The sequence below is a fragment of the Otolemur garnettii genome, unplaced genomic scaffold (assembly GCF_000181295.1).
Source record: "Otolemur garnettii isolate 467f Iridium unplaced genomic scaffold, OtoGar3 scaffold00113, whole genome shotgun sequence".
Taxonomy (NCBI): Eukaryota; Metazoa; Chordata; class Mammalia; order Primates; family Galagidae; genus Otolemur; species Otolemur garnettii.
The window spans coordinates 4,649,641-4,668,382 of NW_003852508.1; the positions used below are offsets into that span (position 1 = coordinate 4,649,641).

General features: G+C 37.7%; 1 protein-coding gene across 1 annotated transcript in view; it reads left to right on the plus strand.

Moving 5' to 3' along the window:
• CUNH8orf34 (chromosome unknown C8orf34 homolog) overlaps window positions 1–18,742 on the plus strand; it is a 368,384-nt gene that overhangs the window by 251,893 nt on the left and 97,749 nt on the right. The window contains 1 exon segment of the mRNA XM_003797270.1: window positions 4,741–4,876. Coding sequence (XP_003797318.1) covers window positions 4,741–4,876 — 136 coding nt within the window.

Sequence of the window (18,742 nt, forward strand, 5' to 3'; positions counted from 1 at the left end):
GGGTTTGTAGAAAATGAGAAGAATGACTGTAATTAAGTAGATGAAGATCAAATTAGAAATGAGATAGGGATATTGATACAACATCCTGGTAGAAGCTGTTGTCTGAAAGCGTCAGTGGACGATGAAGATCAGCCGCTTCGAGAGAATCTCTGAGAATTATCAGTTTGAGGTCCCCGTTAGAATAGGCTCCTAATTTTGTTGATTTTGAATGACTTCTTTCGTTGTGGATTTACTTCAGTGAGTTTTAATTCCGTATTTATTATTAACAGTATCTGATAAGATCCCTTTTCATGCGAATCAAAAGCAGTTTTTCTTGATGTATCTTCCAACAGGTGAAATCTCAGGGCTGAATATTATAAAGAAGCTGTTTAGTAAGATGTTTGAAGAATGTGACCTTAACCTTTTAGTAGTAGAACCGGGTGTATTATATGAGTCTCTTACAATATTTTGCTGTCTCTGTGTGCAGTGGGGCAGAATAGAGCATCACAGGTAAAATTCTGAAACACATAGACCTTCCAGTTACCAGGTCATAGAGGATATAAACTACGTGTCCTTAAGGGAGTGAACCGTGCTGTCATTAGGGCAGGTGGGAGTACCTTTGACTGAGGAAGCTCAAGTGTTTCTGAAAGTTTTGTTAATTTTCTTTCAAAGATTCCATTGATTCTATCTTTCCAGAAGAATGTAGGTGGGAAAGGTAACATGGATTCTGAGTAAGGGGTAATGTTATTTTATATTTCTTGTGAAGTGTGTGCCTGGGATATTTGATATAAAGTTTAGAAATACAAAATCAAGCAGTTTTGTTTTTAGCAAGGTAAAGACTATGGCTTCTCAGCAAGATGTTTCAACCCATTTTGAAAATAGATGTATGGTAACTAAAACATATTCAAATCCCATAGAGTGTGCAATCTATAAAAAACTCATTGGAAGGTATATGAAAGCCCCTTGAAGCTTTAGCTCCTGATCGTATCCCATCTTTATGGTTTTTCCAGAGTCAGGTCACTGACAAGTGACACATAACTCAAAAATGACCTCAGCTGTCATTTTAAAGGTTGTCCAGCCATGCTGATTGAAGATAGTAATCAGTTTTTCCGTAGTAAGATGAGTCATTTTATGGAGAAATTTAGCTAGCATCCATTTGAAGCCAACTGGTGCGGATACAGGAAAGTGGACCTCCAAACTGAGGTCTGGTTAAAGTGCAAACAGGTTCTTGGCTTCACCCAGGAAGGAATTCAAGAGTGAGCAAGTTTATTAAAGTAAGAAAAGAAAAAAAGAAAGGCGACCTTATAGACAACACAGTAGCTATGCCTCAGAGCAACCAGTATGACATCGTGTCAGTTTCTGGGGCCGTATTTATGCCTTCTAGTTAATTTTATGTTAAGCAGAGGGATAAGAAATCTGGGAAAGGGGCGGAGAATTGATGCACCTAAGAGTCCCTTCCCTTTCTAAACCATACAGGATAACTTATGGGAGTTACCATGGCATTGGTAAACTATCAAGGTGCTGGTGAGAGTTTCTTTAAGTACCCACTACATTATGAGCAGGGCATAATGAGCAGTGAGTATAACCTGAAGTCATTTTTCATGGTCATCTGGGTTCTGGGTTCATAGCCGGGTTTGGCCAGTTTTTCTATCATCTCTGTTTCATCAGAGACTGTGGTTCTTATGGAGCTTATGACTCTTTATCAAGCAAGGTATCCTAGTTCTCTATCTCAGTGCCACCAAGAATACCAGAGATTATCTAAGTAAAGCTAGAACCATATTTGTTCGCATTGTTCTTTTTGGAATCAGGGGCTAAATGTTGATATTTTATGTGTCTTTATTTCAAGGATTTATTATTTAAAATATTAGGATCATGAACTTGGTTAAAGCTATAATTTGGCAAAATAATCAGCTAGAATATTTCCTTTACCTTCCATTTTATTTGTATTTTCATGAGCCTCAGTCTTTATAATAGCTTCCTTCTTATGAAGTAGGAGTATGTCTAAAAACTTCCTAAACATCTTGTTTATTTTTTTATGGAGGTTCCAGCAGAGTTGGGAAACCCTTTGCTTCCACATCCCCAAATCATTTTTCCTTCCTTCCTTCCTTCCTTCCTTTTTCTTTTTATCTCTCTCTTTTTTTTAGAAACAGAGTCTTATTCCATTGCCCTGTGTTAGAATGCCATAGCATGAGCCTAGTTCACAGAAACCTCAAACTCCTGGGTTCAAATAATTCTCTTGCCTTACATATTTTTTTTTAAAGCATACTGTGTATACATTTCCTCTGAGGTCTTTGTTCAGTCAACAAAGACTCAAGTAAGTAAGACAGTTCTGCCATGTGGGCTGATTTTACCTAAGGTAGAGGGCTATATTTGAAGGTCTTAATTAATTATAGCATGCCCTGCTCAGTAACCTCCAGTTTTAAGTTTTGAAGTATTGTTACTGGATGAAGAGGGCCCAGCTGTCTGTCAGCCAATATGTAGACATGGAGTATAGGTTCAAAGAGCTTTATTATCAGAAGGCCAGCAGTTCTGGAGAACAGGGAGAATAATCTTTCAGATACTGTTCTGCCCTTACAGTTTCAAAAACATGGTTTTATACATATAGGTTCAAAGCAAAAACCATTTTACCCCTTTTGTTAGAGAACAATAATTACCTCTTTTTTTTTTTTTTTTTTGCAGTTTTTGGCTGGGGCTGGGTTTGAACCCTCCACCTCCGGCATAAGGGGCTGGCACCCTACTCCTTAAGCCACAGGAGCCACCCCAATAATTAACTCTTACTTTTTGTTTTTTTAGTCTCACTTTGTCACCCTCAGTAGAGTGTCGTTGCATCACACAGCTCACAGCAAGCTCCAACTCCCCGGCCCAGGCAATTCTCTTGCCTCAGCCTCCCAACTAGCTGGGACTACAGGTGCCCGCCATAACGCCTGTCTATTTTTAATTAACTCTTATTTTAAATACAATATAACTGCCATAACTCATGACCTATAGTAAATAATAATCAACATAACCCATGACCCAAAACAACATTTCTAATTCAAAAGTTAGGCTTCTAAATCAATTACCCTAACCTATTCAAGATATATACTTTTAGGTTAAAGCTGAATTGACAAAATGAAAAGGATGGACAACATGAGGTGAGGGTCACGTAGGACCTAAACCAGGCAGACTAGCTGTGTCGTCTTGTCCCCTGGCCTGACTAACTCCATTTTATTCTTGCTACATGTGCTCTCAGTATGATCCATCAACAAATAATATTGAGTCAAGATTTTTAATAAGAGTTCTTAAAGAAGAAAAACTGAGTAAAGTACAGAGTTTTCCCTAGCTGAGGCAATTGTGAGGTTTTCTTCTGGTACGGGCAGGAAAGACAGTGGCAACAGAAGTCACCACTGTTACATTGGTGAAGGGTAATGTGAGAGGGAGATACTACCACAGTCTCATCAGACTTTGTTAGCTAAAAAGCTTTGTGTGTTCTCAGGCAGTAGTAATGTCTGTGTTGCATCAGGAACCATAAGATCAAGAGGGGAGCCTGTAACTAGTTCAGAGGAAGTGCCAAGTTTTTAAATGGCAGCTATGCTCTTAAACAAGGGGACCAAGCCTTGGCAAACAGGTCAAGGTGATGAGTTTTTGATGACTTCCATGAAGTTAATACCCTAAGTGCTTTTCCAGATTGCTTAGGCACAAGTAGACAAAAGAGCTTTTACTTGGGGAAGTCTGTAGAAGGAGTCTGTTGACAAGACTTCTTCAGATTACAAAAGGCTTATTTATGATTTAAACTAAGAGCTGTCACCATCTTAGAAAAATCTGATATTCATTGTAATATCCAATTAAACCTAGCAATCCTCTAGATTCTTGTTTGAAGAGTCTGGGATATTTTTGGATATTTTTGTAGTCTTTAGTTCATCAGAAGAGAGTGATTTTCCTCATCATATAGATTATTCCTTCAATGATGGATTATGTTTTAGCAAAATTATAATTTATCTTTTGAAACTTTATGTCTTTTTTTTCTTTTGCTACAGCTCAAAGCAAGTAATTAGAATCACTTGTACAAGCTTCTTTGTTCTCTGAACAAAGTAAGAGGTCATGTGCCAATTATGTGAGAACTGAATCACAACAGAAATCTAGATCTCTAAGTCTTGATTGAAGACCTGGGGAAAATAGAAGGGGGATTTGGTAAGCCTCTGGGTCAGAACTCTGCAGGCACACTACTGTCCTCCTCAGGTGACAACCAAAAGAAAAAGTTAAGAGTGAAAAAGAAGAAGGTTTTGGGTACATTCTGATTGGAGGTAGTTGGATGGGGATGCTGACAACAGCCTTATTAGAAGTAGATTTATGAAATTGATTTTAGAACATACTTGGTTCTGTCCAGTTGAGTTCTGGGTTGGAAACAAGGACAAAAAATAGGGAAGCTGGCAGTCACTGACCATATCCTGACTGTGTTGGGCTGATTGCTGTGGAGATTATACTTTGGCCTCCCCAGGTGGTATGCATCAATCAGCAATCTATCTTCGCATTTGTTCTATTCATTGTCTGTTTGTATATTCAATCTCTTTCCACTTTGTCTCCTGTAAATCTTCTCATATAATTTGTCTCCAACTACATCTAGAAACAATTTTTTAAAAACTTAGTTAGATTTTTGCACAGGGGGAATATAAAATAATGCTTTGCTTAACAAACTACTGATAGATACCTGAAAACATGGACTTTTATCCCTAATTCTACTAGAGTTAATTTTTTTCTCTGTAATTGTTTGTGTTGTTACAGAGGATCTTAATGATTTAAGAATGGAGGGAGTAACAACCTTGGTACCTTCTGGGAGCAAATTTAACCAAGGCCGTCCTACTCACCCTGCTGAGCCTCAGGCCAAGGTCACACTGAACATCTGTTCAAGGTGTGCCAGGTAAAACACATAATAGGTATAGTATGTGTAAACATAATCTTGATTTTAAAAATCTAAGATTTTGATGTGAAGTTTGTACTTCTCCATGTTAAGACAATCTTTTTCTTCCATTGATCTTTTGTGCTAACATTGGCAAGGGAGTTAGTTATATAGTTTATCCTGTGTCCAGTGACACTCAGATCAACAATACATAAGAGAGTTTGGACTATCTTCACTTTACAGCTTGAGACAATTTTATATCTTCTGTCTCCAGAATTTCTTTTGCTGTCCACCATTTTGTTCCCTTCAAAGGAAGATCCTAGGGGCTCAGAATGCCCAAAGTCACTTTTAAAGCACCTGTATGAAAGATGAATTTCTCCAGGTGTAGTTGAAGATCTGCCATTATTGGCTTCTTAACTTGCTCCTGTTCACTTCCAGAAAAGAATTTAATCAGCTTGATGTTTTTCAGTTTTGGCAGCTGGAAGCAATCTTTGCATAAACTGTATGTGGCCAAAGAAGTAGCTTGTAGACACTGCCAAGTCAGCTCCCAGTGCTGGTCTAGCAGAAATGCACCAAATAGCTAGAATTCATTCCTTTGTAGAAACTAAATCTCATTTACAAAGAGGCTTTTAAGCCTGTTTAAATGATAAAACAAGCCTTCTAACCCTTATGTAAATGGTCCAGATTAGCAAGAACAATGTGCTGGCTGGCCAATTTTACCTCCTTTTCTTTATGTCTAGCTGTTCTATTGTACTGTTTGAGAGGGGATTAGCTGCTTGGAAATAAGGAGGGAAAAAAGTGTAGGAAAATCAAATCAGAGTTTTGCAGCTTTTCCTCTTTTGCTTTGGCCCTTTGGAATGTTTATTTTAATTGTTATAGGCTTAGAAAAATAGAAAGGACAGCTCTTAAAAAATCAAGGGATGCTATCTGCTCATTAAGAATAATGCCATAGCATAGTGAAAACACAAATGGACAAACAATAACTGGTGAATTGAATTTTGTCTTAGGGCATGAAGAAAACTTCTAGTGTTCATGTGATAATATTTAGGCATGATAAATGAACAAGGTCATCTATGGAAGAGTTTTTGGAATTCTGTTTTAAACCTTAAAGTATATTTATACATTTACACAAAGAGAAGTTGATGCTTGGTCCCTCATAGCATTTGTAGATGATTCGGTTATGAGGTGTTGATTTTTTCCAAAAAGAAAGCCTATGAAAATAATGTTGTGTTAAGTTACTAAAGATTTGAACTGGGAAAAGCCCAACCGTATTTGTAACCCTAAATTATCATTCAGCTTCCCAGTATAGTTAGATTGTAAATCACAAACAACTTGCATTTAAAATGAGCCCTTCACTGAATTTTTAAAGGAAGTTCAACTGAATTATAATTGGCTACGTCATTGCATTTTTCCTATATACCACATACTATTCTAAACACATTTAATGTATAAATTCGTTTAATTTGCAGATATCTGAGAGTTAATTACTATTATTATCTTCATTTTATAGATAAGGAAACTGAGGCATGAGTTTGTTAAATAACTTGTCCAAAGTAATACAATCAGTTGGTGGTGAAACGGTTCCAAATCCACAGTTTTGACATGGGTCCACTGTTCGGCTGTTGGTCATTTTGCTTTATTGCTAAGCACTAGGCAATTGTCTGAAGGTGAAGAAGACCCAAAATAGACAAAAGTAATGAGATAGAAAAAGATTCGGGCATTTGAAATGATGGTAGTTCATAACTTTTGATACAGAATAAGGTAATGGTATACTGTCAAAAGCAAAAGTGAAATGTTACTGATTTGGGGAATTGTGATAAACAGTTCAGGAAGAAGACTAGATTATTCATTTTAGAGCAACCACAGTAGCGAGTGCTTAGAGTAGAAGAGAAAACTAGCATCAATTGTCAAGAATAACGAATAATCTGAGATTTTATTGTATTTGCAATTTAATATGTATGCCACTGTTCTATGCATGGTAGCAGAAGACACAAAACTCTTGGGTCAAAGATCAAGGACTTTATTACTCAAAGCAGGAACATTACTAGCATTTTCACCAGTTCTTGAGCCACAAGTCTCACAGACTAACACAATACAGTAAGTTGAATATACAGGAGGAATTATGAGCTTAGAAAATGTGTTTATAATGGACAGTTAACGCATCCATTATTGCTCTATAAGGGGCCTTCATATCTATCTTCTATGTTTGTTTGCCTTGTAAACTATTGAACAGATGACCCGAAATAAAGGCTGTCAGTATTTTGAAACATGAGAGACTTAGGGAGAACCGCCTCCCAGTACTGTTTAGGTGGGTTACTTTTGTAATGCCTTGATGTGTTTATCAAAACTTTCCATCATTAACTCTCCAACTATAATTTATATCACTGTCTCATCTCTCTTAGTCTCATTGAAGACTGTGAGAATGATGCTTTTTAGGCCAGGGCTGAGCAATTATCAGAGGTAGAAGTTATAAATTGAGGACTGTAAGTAGGTTCCCATTGTTTTTTGTGTGTCCACGTGATGTTTTAAAATACCACTTGATTTAAAAAACCAATGGATACCAGTCCATTTGGGCTGCTGTATCAAAAAGTTCATAAACTTTGGTGATTTTCTACATTATTTCTTACAGGTCTAGAGGCTGATAAGTATGAGATCAGGCAGATTCACTGTCTGGTGAGGATCTTCTTCCTCATAAATGGCTACCGAAGGAAATAAAAATATCTTACCAATGAATTTTGACATACTTTGAGATGGTTGTTTGGAGATCCAGCAAACAAAAGTAGCCCTGTAAAGCTATCTTTTGTGGGGGAGATTTACATCTGTTGAGAAAATCTGCACTGATAGAGTCAGGTTTTCTGTGAGGGCCTTCCCTTCTCTGATCTAGGAGATGTTAACTGAGAATCTGACCTTTTTAAAGGTCTGAAAGAAACATTTACTATCTATACTCTTTGAGGGCTGCTACCTCTGAGATGTAATTTATATAACCAGACCATGTTTGCTAGTCAAGTCTCCTCTTCTCTCCCTCTTGTAATCTGTCTTGCCATTATAATCTGATTTGCCACCATACCCTGTTTTTGTCCATCATTGAGCCCCTGTTCTTTCTTTAGTATCAAGATAGTACATAAGCTTCAGTACCCTGTTAGTTGGTTGGGGTTTGTTGCTCTGTGGCGCTCTCCTTTGCATACATCAATAAATGTGTATGCCACTTCTCCTGCTCATCTCTTTTTGTAAATTGGTTTCTTAGGGAATCTTTAAAGGGTGAAGGGGGAGTGTTTCTTTGACATTCCACTATCTTTTCACTGTATCCTCTGTGATGGAAGGATAAGCTGGTTCTCTGTTATAGTCTCTTTTATAAGGGCACTAATCCAATTCAGGAAGGCTCCACCCTCATGATCTAATCATCAGAGAAACAGAGGTTTGTTTTTCATAAATATTTCATACAAGGTTAGAAAAGTGCAAATGGAAGATAATTTGTGTTTTCAAGCGGTAAATTATACTAGGGTAATGTTACTCTCATATCTCTTGGCAGCCTTAGTCTGGTGAGAACATTGCTGTAATTTCATTTAAACAAAAAGATGAAATCATTTGGCAAGTGAAAAAAATGCATGGCTAGTGATAACTCACCAACAAGATGTATAACCTAATCCAGAGCATTGAGTTTTTCCCCCTCAGCTCATAAGGGAAAGAAACCTTATAAAACAATACTTTTGAGTAAATGGAGCATTGTCAATGTAGCATATAGCACTGTCCTTAAAATTGGTGCCTTTTTCTGTTACACCGTAGATTTTTAATATAGCCAGTGAGTGTCTTGGCTTCACTTTTAGAAAACTCTGCCAGTGCAATTACAAATCTTTTAACAATATGGGAAAAGAAATTTCATTTGTTGCTTAGAAGTCCAAGTAAGTGATATCACCTAAAAAAATATTTTAAAAGGTGGGTAGGTCAGTAATGGAAATTATTAGTAATTATCAGCAAAATGTTTGTGGTTTAAAACAGTTGTGATTTGTAAGATTCTGCGTTTCACATTAAAATTTTCTATTTAGTTAATGTTGTGGATTCTCTTTTTAATACAATAGTTTTAAGGTGCCAATAATAAGCAAACAAATGTTGATACCAAGGCATCACATTACTACTTCAGTGAAGTTTATAAGCCATTTTTCTGGAAAGACCACCCATTAATTCTGTCTATCCACTGCTATTCTTAGGAGTTAAATCTTGTTTTTGTGGATTCATGCCAGGGCATTCCGGGTGGTAAGATGCTATTTGCTTTTGATGGTAGGACTGTTTGCATTCCTTCATGCTTAACATCAATAGTGCACAGAAAAGGAACTGAAAGCCATTTTCAAAGAAATTGGATTATAGAGAACATAAAGCCATACTGGCTCAGAAACTACAGCATGTGACTACGAGGAGAAATTTGTTTCCAAATAGCCTGTTGATTTTTCACTTATTTGTCTCATGCCATTCAACCAAAAATTGTCCATCATCATATTTACCTCAATGGCATTAAAATATTGAGTCTTGTCATACATTGACTTGATAAAGCAGAAAGAGATCTCTGTTGGTGATGGCATACTGAAAAAAAGGATCAAACTTTGTACATGTGAGCTCATATGCAAATCATCTATGTTAGGATTTACTTGTTGACCTGAGAAAACCTACAGATAATGATTAACCACACAGTGTCTCTGGTCTAAGCTTGGTATACTTTTATAAGGTTTAAAATCAGCAAGTTCCCACTGGAAGAAATATGAGGAAAGCAGACATAAAGGAAAGAAGATAAGGACAAAAAAGAACTACTATACTTGTGTAACTTTTGAGTTTTTTCATAGAATCGGCCTGCCAGGACTAGAGAAGTAAACAATTCCATTTGAATTATGTGTACAAAGCACCACTTACTCCCATGTTGTGAGTGACAGAAATACTGAATTTAAATCGAAATGCATTTATCTACAACTACTCTATCAGACACTTTGACACTCAAGAAATGAAAATTAGCAACTTCACCCTTAGGAACTTTTATTTGAGCTGGAAATAGATGTGTAAATAAGTGCAACTGAAAAATGTTAAGGAAATCACTAACCTGTGTAAATCTCAATTTTCTATTTAAATGTGAGACAATAATTTCTGTCTGTGAGATTGTAGTAGAATGGAGTGGCTGCATCAGTTTCTACCATAGAGTCTGCTCTGACAAAAAGTCTATTTGAAAAGGAAAAAAAGATCATATACATTTCAAGATATATTTGAAGTCAAATATGTATTTGAAATCTAGGCAAGTCACACTATTGCTAGAAAAAAGGCAAGAAATAACAAGTTAAAGGTCTATGGAAAGGTCATCAGGGTTATTTAAGGGAGAGGACTATTAAGAGTAATTCTTGTTGGTTTTTCATGTGTGTATTTTGATGATTGAGAGGCTGATTTCCTCATCATTCCCCTCTCTGAGGATGCACAAATTTACGTATTTTATCTATCTATCCATCAATCCTATAACCCCCCTTTCCCAAGATTGTGATGAGAGAGACACTTGAAGAAAATGGACAGGGTAAGAGTCAGGGAAAGGTAAGCTTCCTAGTTATCTTTGTTTAGCTGCAGCAACTTCAAACAATAGCAATTAAAAGTTGTTTATGGATCCTACAATCAGTACTAGCCCACTGGTTTCCCAGTTTACACCAATAGATCTGAGGATATTTTTCTGCATCTGTGTTTATTGCCTCAAGACTTTGCTGTGGTCTTCATTCGAGGAAACCTCTTCTGGTTGAAGCTTTCTAGGCCTAAGGGAATATTTGTGATTTGTGGAAGAGACATTCAAGAAAAGCCTAAAGCTATTGTACAATTATTAGGGAATGAAAATAAAATAGTGCCTAGAGAAAGTGAATGTTGTCAATATTTAGGTGGATAGAAAGTCCTGATCTTCCAGTAGGATGCTAAATGATATTTATGAAATGGCTTTCCTCTATTATGATAGACTCAATAGAAATGAGAAATAACTATATTGGAAAATTAAAGAACAAATAACATTGCTGTTGTTCAGTTAAGTTTCTTTTATTCAATACATCCCTGAGTGCCATGTCTGAACCAAGAGAGGGAAGTGGGCCAGTACTTCATTCCTATGCCTTTGTCAGTTGATGAATATTTGGGTTGTTTCTACTTTTGGATTATTACGAATTAGGCTTATGGGCCATGTGTCTACCTTCTTTGGAGAAATATTTATTTCAATTCCTTACTCATTGTTAAATTGGGTTATTTTTCTCTTTATTGCTGAGTTGTAAGAATTATTTATATATTTTAGATCTAGACCCTTATCAGATATATGGTATGCAAATATTTTCTCATCCTCTGAGTGTTATGTTTTCACCATTTTGATGCTGTCCAATTTTAATCAAGTCCAATTCATCTATTTTTTTCTCTTGTCACTTAGGCATATAGTGTCATATCTTAGAAACGATTGCCTAATTCAGTTTCCAAAAGATTTGCGCCTTTGGGATCTTCTGATAATTTTATAGTTTTAGCACTTACATTCAGTCCTATGATTTAATTTGAGTTAATTTGAGTTTTGTATAAGATGTGAGATAGGGATCCAATTTCATACTCTTGCACGTGGATATCCAGTTGTTCCAGGGCTATGTGTTAAAAAGATTATTCCTTCCACATTAAATCATCTTGGCACCCTTTTTTTGAAACCACGTTAATCTTGAAAGCCTCCTTACTTTCTATTGTAAGAGATTAAGCTTATTTTATGACTTCTAGTGCCAGACTTAGAATCAGCCATTTATCCAAGATCTTTAGTTCCTTTTAGCAGAAAATTTACAGAAGACAATAGAATGTGTTCACTAAGGTGAATTGTGAGAGTGGCATTGCTTTTTGGCAATTTTAATGAAAAAGATTAAGCTGCAAATGTACTTTATTGAATAAGTTATAAGGCATGAATACTATTGATAGTTCCAATCCTATTTACAACAGTGTAGTATTGCTACTTGAATTCTTGGTCTTCTGAGATTTATTTTTTTACACTAAAGATTGTTAAAACCTATAATTATTTATTTGCTTTACTGGCAATTTAAGAAAACAGATCACAAGTAAAATATGTCTTGTTCCAAAATTTTTAGTGTAGTTTAAGATTATTCAAATTTAAAATTTTAGTAATTGCAATACCTCCTGCAAAATTATACAAAAAATAAAACTACTGGATTGATTTAAAGATTCTATGTGGTTCCTTTTGTTTTTAGATTACATTGATTACACAAAGATTTGCAACCAAATTATTTGTTTTAGAGGTTATAGAGTTATACATGATACATTACTCTGGTGTAGCAATTTCCACGCTTATCTGATGAATGATTGGTTCCACTGTTCCCATTCACCTTCAATTTAAGACCATTGCTGAACATTCTAATGTCCCCCAAACCACCTTTTAGCTATTATCTTAGTCTATTTGACTGCTGTTAAAAAGTACCATAGATTTGGTGGCTTACACACAATAGAGATTTACTTCTCACAGTTCTGGAGGGTGGAAGTCTGAGACTAGAAAGCCAGCATGGACTCCAGTGAAGAATTCTCAGGTTGCTGAAGCCCATATTAAACATTTTTTTAATCTTTAATAATTATGGGTACATAACAGAATCTTTATAGAATGCCAACTTGTTGTTGTATCATCACATGAAGGAAAGAGAATGAAGGATCTCAGTCAATTTCACCCAAGACTGTGACTCCTTTGTATAAAGAGTATTTTGAATTAAAGGCCCTTGGAGATCATATCTGTGCAACCAAATGGACCCATTTAGAGAACAATTTATTTCCCTTCCTGTCTCTGTTATCTTACTATATTGCAGGGAAAAAAAAAAAAAATCCAGAATTCAGCCAGACCTGGCCCAAATCATTTGAAATGTAGATGATATGATGATGATGATTTTTTGAGACAGAGTCTCACTAAGTTGCCCTCAGTAGAGTACTATGGCATCACAGCTCACAGCAACCTCAAACTCTTGAGCTTAAACCATTCTTTTGCTTCAGCCTCCCAAGTAGCTGGGACTACAAGCACCTCTGGCCGGCTATTTTCTTGTATTTGTCCCAGGGCTTGAAACCACCCGCCCCAGTGTATGTGGCTGGTGCTCTAGCCCTTGAGCTACAGGTGCTGAGCTAATATAGGTAATTATTTATAAGTTAATCTGTTTCCTCTATCCATTCATCTTTCTTAACAATCATCTCTTTGGGATATTGGGTAATTCTCTGCGTTTCTCCCTGTGTACCGGGTTAAATAAACCTCTTCTTATTTATAATATCTGCTGTAATTCTGAATTGATCTTTCAGTGAGCTTTTTGTGAAGTTTCTCCTTCACTCAAGCAAGCTCTGTGGCCTCTTCTTCTTCTTCTTCTTTTTTTTTTTTTTTTTGCCTTTTCTTGTAAGGGTACTGAGCTCATTCTTGAGGGTTCTATCCTTAGGCCCTACTTCCCAAAAGACCCACCCCCAAAATATCCCATTGAGTGTAAGAGTTCAGATAGGAATTTTTCAGGGACACAATGTTTCGTCTATAACAGGTACTACAATAGTTCGCCATACATAATGTGCACCTATGTTTTTGGCCCAAACTTTCAGGAAAATGCCCCTCAAGAAAGTGGCCGGCTCTTGGCTGGCAGAGACAAGGGGAGGACCCTCCCCCGGCAAGCATGCGATCACACCGCCCTCCTGCAGCTGCAGCTCTGTGACGCTTCCCTTTCCTCTCTCCCGGGAGTCCTTCTTTCCCTGCCACAACTGGAGACAGTCGCCGAGATGTGTGGCCAGCGGAGTGGGAGCTCCTGAGGCTGCTTGGCTGGTGGGCTGCCAGATGGGTCCCTGTGGCCTGCCCAGAGAGTCCAGTTCCCTCTGCACCTCCAAGCATTGGGCCTCCACCCTCGCCCTGCATGCCAGCCTGCTGTCACCCCCTTGCCTGATCAGAGCAATCGCAGAGTTTGCTCTGCCCAGGCCGAGCCTGTCCGGGATCCTCCCAGACTGGAACTCTATGTGCCCTGAGGGCCCAGCGGAGGATGCAGGGCTCTGCTATGAAGCCCCTTAGGCTGGTTACCAAACCATACTACCCATACCTAATGTGTATCCTTATTTTTCCCTCAAAAATTTGGGCAATTCTGCTTCATATTACTCTTTATTATTATTTATTTCTAGTCATTTAGAATAAATATCGCTTCTCTCGGTGCATTTCTTTAACATTACTAAATCCAGGTGTGAGGCTCGGTGCCTGCGCTCAGTGGTTAGGGTGCCAGACACATGCCCGAGCCGGTGGCGTTGGCCAGGCCTGCTACACAACAATAAGGAAAAATGAGCCGGGCGTTGTGGCGGGCACCTTAGTCCCAGCTACTGGGAGGCTGAGACCAGAGAAAAGCTTAAGCCCGAGAGTTGGAAGTTGTTGTGAGCTGTGTGACGCCACGGCACTCTACCCAGGGCAACACAGTGAGACTCTGTCTCAAAAATAAATAAATAAATAAGTAATAAATCCAAGTGTGAAATCAAAACTTTTATTATCAGTTTTGATTCACAAATACACCTTATAATCAAATACATTGACTTACATATATAATATTTAATCCAAATGGGTTTTTCCAATTTTCTTGTCCCAGGGCATATCAAATATTCCTATTTTTCCCCAGGAAAATAAAAAGGAAATCTTCTGAATTTGCATGATTTCTACATTTTTATTTAAGTAGCAAAGAACAAAACAAAATACAATGAAGCACTGAAGCCCTGGAAGCTTTGCCTGATAAATTCTTTTCCCTCCCAGGTCATGTTTTGTAAAAACAGAGCTAAAATAAAATGTCTTAATGTTAATTAAGATTATTATGTAAATAGGTTAGATAAACTAGAATACAATTACATTTTTGAAAGATAATAGGAAAATATAGCAGCCCATATCTTTAGCCCATACCCCAAAAGTTTACATGGAAAATTTCCCAAATATTCAATTTCTAGATTAGCTTGGTTTTCTAGAAGCATTTAATAAAAAGTGTGGTGTTTACGTTTCGTATACATTTCAGTTGAAATGCCTTTCACTCAAAACTCATGTTTTATACCATATTTACAAAATATGCAAATAGCTTTACATTTGCCCTTACATTTAATTTTAGTGCAGAATTCTAAACTTCTGCAAGGAATCAAAGACATGACCAAATTCCCAGTATTACATTCGGTAATAAATTTATCAGGCACTAAAAGGTAAAACACATCATTATTTTCTTAAAATTAAATTAAGGCAATAAATCACCCAGTTTTATTATAAAATAATCATTTTTTTCCTATTGTAAATTATGTTATTTAATATACAATCTTAGATTCTGGATGCAGGTCCCTTAGCATTTTTCTACTATTTGATGGTGTGAAAGCCATATGCATTCAGTAGAAACTGTACTTCACATTGTGAATTTTGGTATTTTCCTGGGCCAGTGATACTCTGTACAATATTCTCTTGACATGCTGGGCAGTGGCAGCAAGCTGTAGCTCCCCACAGGCAATGCTAACGTAAGTGTTCTGAGCACGTTGCAGGTAGGCTGGACTGAGCTCTGATGTTTGAAGGTGAGGTGTATTAAATGCGACTTTGATTTACAATAATTTCAGTCTATGATGGGTTTATCAACCTCTTCATGAGTCAAGAAGCCTCTATAAGAAGGGGAAGGAAAACTCCCAATAATACAAGATTTCACACTCAGTGTTTACCAAATTATAGGGAGGAAGATGCTCATCCTACTTGCATCTTTCTAGAGTCTAGGCATTGGTAATTATGCAAAAAGCCCAGCCTTAGGCAAGCACACTTTAGATCTAAGCTGCTATTTATTATACTTATTTTACTTGTTTTGAGACAGAGTCTTACTATGTCACCTTGGTAGAGTGCCATGGCGTCTCAGCCTGCAGCAACCTCCAACTCTTGGGCTTAAGTAATTCTCTTGCCTCAGCCTCCCAAGTAGCTGGGACTACAGGGACCCGCCACAACACCCGGCTATTTTTTTGTTGCAGTTTTCATTGTTTCTTTAGCTGACTGGGGCCAGGTTCGAACCTGCCAGCCTGGGTGTATGTGGCCGGCCCCCTACCCACTGAGCTACAGGTGCCACCCCTAAGTTGCTTTTTAACTCACTGGCCAGCTGAATTTTTCTTATTAACTTAAAGTTAAATTGTTCTTTTGGAACTTAAAAATGCTAGGGTCTGAAATATAATTATTTCTCAGAAGAACCATGATACCCTTGGAAAAACCAAGACCCCCTGCCTGGTGGCCCTACCCCACCTACTTCTACTCAGAAACTGTGGCATAGCCTGAGAAACCATGGTATTGCCTCTATAATAGGCCCTAAAGAAGACTTCCCCACAATCCAATGCATTTTCTTTTACTGGTGGTTTCTATAAATTTGCAACAATTGACTTGTTTGTGAGGGCAGTTGGACAATTCCGACAGCAACACAGAGAACTCTATCTTAGGCACACTTTGTAAAAGAGCTCCTTCTCTGGAGATAGGACCCAAGTGTCCATGAAATATTCACTAAGTACTTGGATGAATGAAAAAGTAGAAGAATATCAACTAGACTCTTTCTTCCTCTCTCTCTCTCCCCATCTCTTTCTCTGGGTCTACATGTGTCTATATCTCCAGATTCTACTTTCTAGTGAATTTCCCACATGTTGGGAAAGATGGCCCCGGGCACCTGGACACTCCAATTTATGATATCCTAAGGACTTAGGCTCTTCTTCTCTTAGAGTTTATTTGATAATCTTTACTATCCTCTCCCCAGGCCATGTGCCTATCTGAGACCAGGCACTGCATACAGGTCATGTGATCACCAATTAACCTTTGGACATGAATGTTTCATCCCTATGTGAAGCAAAGAGTCACCCCTGGATTGATTACCTGAATCATGAAAAGTTGGGAGGAACATTTAACAAGAGATTCAACACAGACAAAATAATAGCATGACTACCACAATAAAATACATTTAATTAATGGTTTATTTATAGTGAGCTTTAAATTGTATCAAGTACTTTCACAGACATTAGTTCATGTAAATCCAGCCTTCATAATTTTTACATCAACTGTACAGATGAAGAAACTTTCAGAATTGCACTCTTTTTCTTACGCGTGGAAAGACTACTTCCCTACTCACAACTGCTTGAACATATCCAAATACTCACCTGTAAAGCACAGATCATATTTGCTTCCTTCTCTCCAAATTTCTTGGTATGGTATGAATTTGTGTGTCCCTCCAAAACTGATATGTTGAACTCTAATCCCCACCATGATAATATTAAGAGGCAGAACCTTTGGGAGGTGATTAAAGCTGAGTTGCCACTCACAGGAGAAGGGAGATCAGACATGCCTAGCTATGCTCTGTCCCGTTTAGAGTTATTCTTTGTAACCATAAGATACGAAATCATTAACAAGCCTAAGGCCATGTAAGACAAAGGTTAAGCCACAACTACAGGTCATCAATTTACTTAACAGAGTACTTGATTCTTGGTATATGTCTAGTATATGTCAGGTGGTTTGTCTCTGATTGAGACAGTTCCTTATCTTAACCTAAAACCTTCCAAGCTTTCAGACAAAGCTTCATTTCCTTAACCAATTACACATCAAAGTATCTTTAAACCCATCTACAATCTGTAAGCCCCCTCTTTTGAGATGCCCTGCCTTTTTGGGTTATCCCAAGTGTACACTTTCTGTGTATTCATTTATGACTTCACATACAATTTGTGTATCCCTGAAATGCGTTAAAGCAAACTGTAACCTAACCATGGTGAGACTACTTGCTCAAGGTTTCTTGGATGTGGCTCTCTGGGCCATGGCCAAACATATTCAGTTCAGAATAAACCTCTTTAAATTATTTTATAGAGTTTTCATCCTTTTCCATTGACAATGAGACTCAAATGTAAGAAATCTGTGAAGAAATAGTCAAAAAGATAGTGGAGAAACAATTTTGGATACCTTGAATTAAGTCATTTATAAAATTACTGCCTTATGGGTGGCACCTCTGGCTCAAGGAGTAGGACGTGAGGCCCCATATACCGGATGTGGCAGGTTCAAACCCAGCCCTGACCAAAAACTGAAACAACAACAACAAAAAATTACTTCCCTACTATATTTTAGCAAAAAAATACTACTTAGCTAGTCACAGACCTGTGTGTTATAAAAATCTGAAACTTCAGTGGAAGTTTATGGTGAGGATGCTTGAAAAGAAATACCAGGTCAGGGGTGGCGCCTGTGGCTCAAAGGAGTAGGGTGCCGGCCCCATATGCCGGAGGTGGCGGGTTCAAACAAAGCCCCAGCCAAAAAAAAAAAGAAAAGAAATACCAGGTCAGTGTCACTCGGACCTGGAATATCATTTTTGACTACCTGTAATATATTAGCTTCGCAGTTGCCAGTAAGCCCCCATGCTCCTTCCCTGGCTCTTCCAAATCTGCTTCCATCTCAAGGTCCTCTGTCAACAAACAGCCACTTTCAACATTTTTTTTGGCAATGTGTTTACTCTTGGATCTTAATGTTTATGGTATGGGTTCATTTTTACCTTTATCATCATGTGAGGGGCTCAGGGGACACAACCCCAAAATGTGACCATAGACAACCAGACTGCTGTAGGTGAGAAGGAAGACTTTCTCTCTACTTCTGAAGATTTGTTAATTGAGTCTATAAAATAAACCCACAGTAGAGGGATGAACAGGTAAAAAATCATTTTAATTGCACACATATGTATGGGAGTCCCACAAAATATGGGCCTCAAAGAAGGGTGGGGTAATTGAAGTTTTTACAGCATCCTGAGCTACAAAAAAAAATAGGCGTTCAAGACTTCTGAAGGGAGGTGACAATAGCTTATGAGAGAGTGACAGGTGGCTTGGCACCTGTAGCTCAAGCGGCTGAGGCACCAGCCA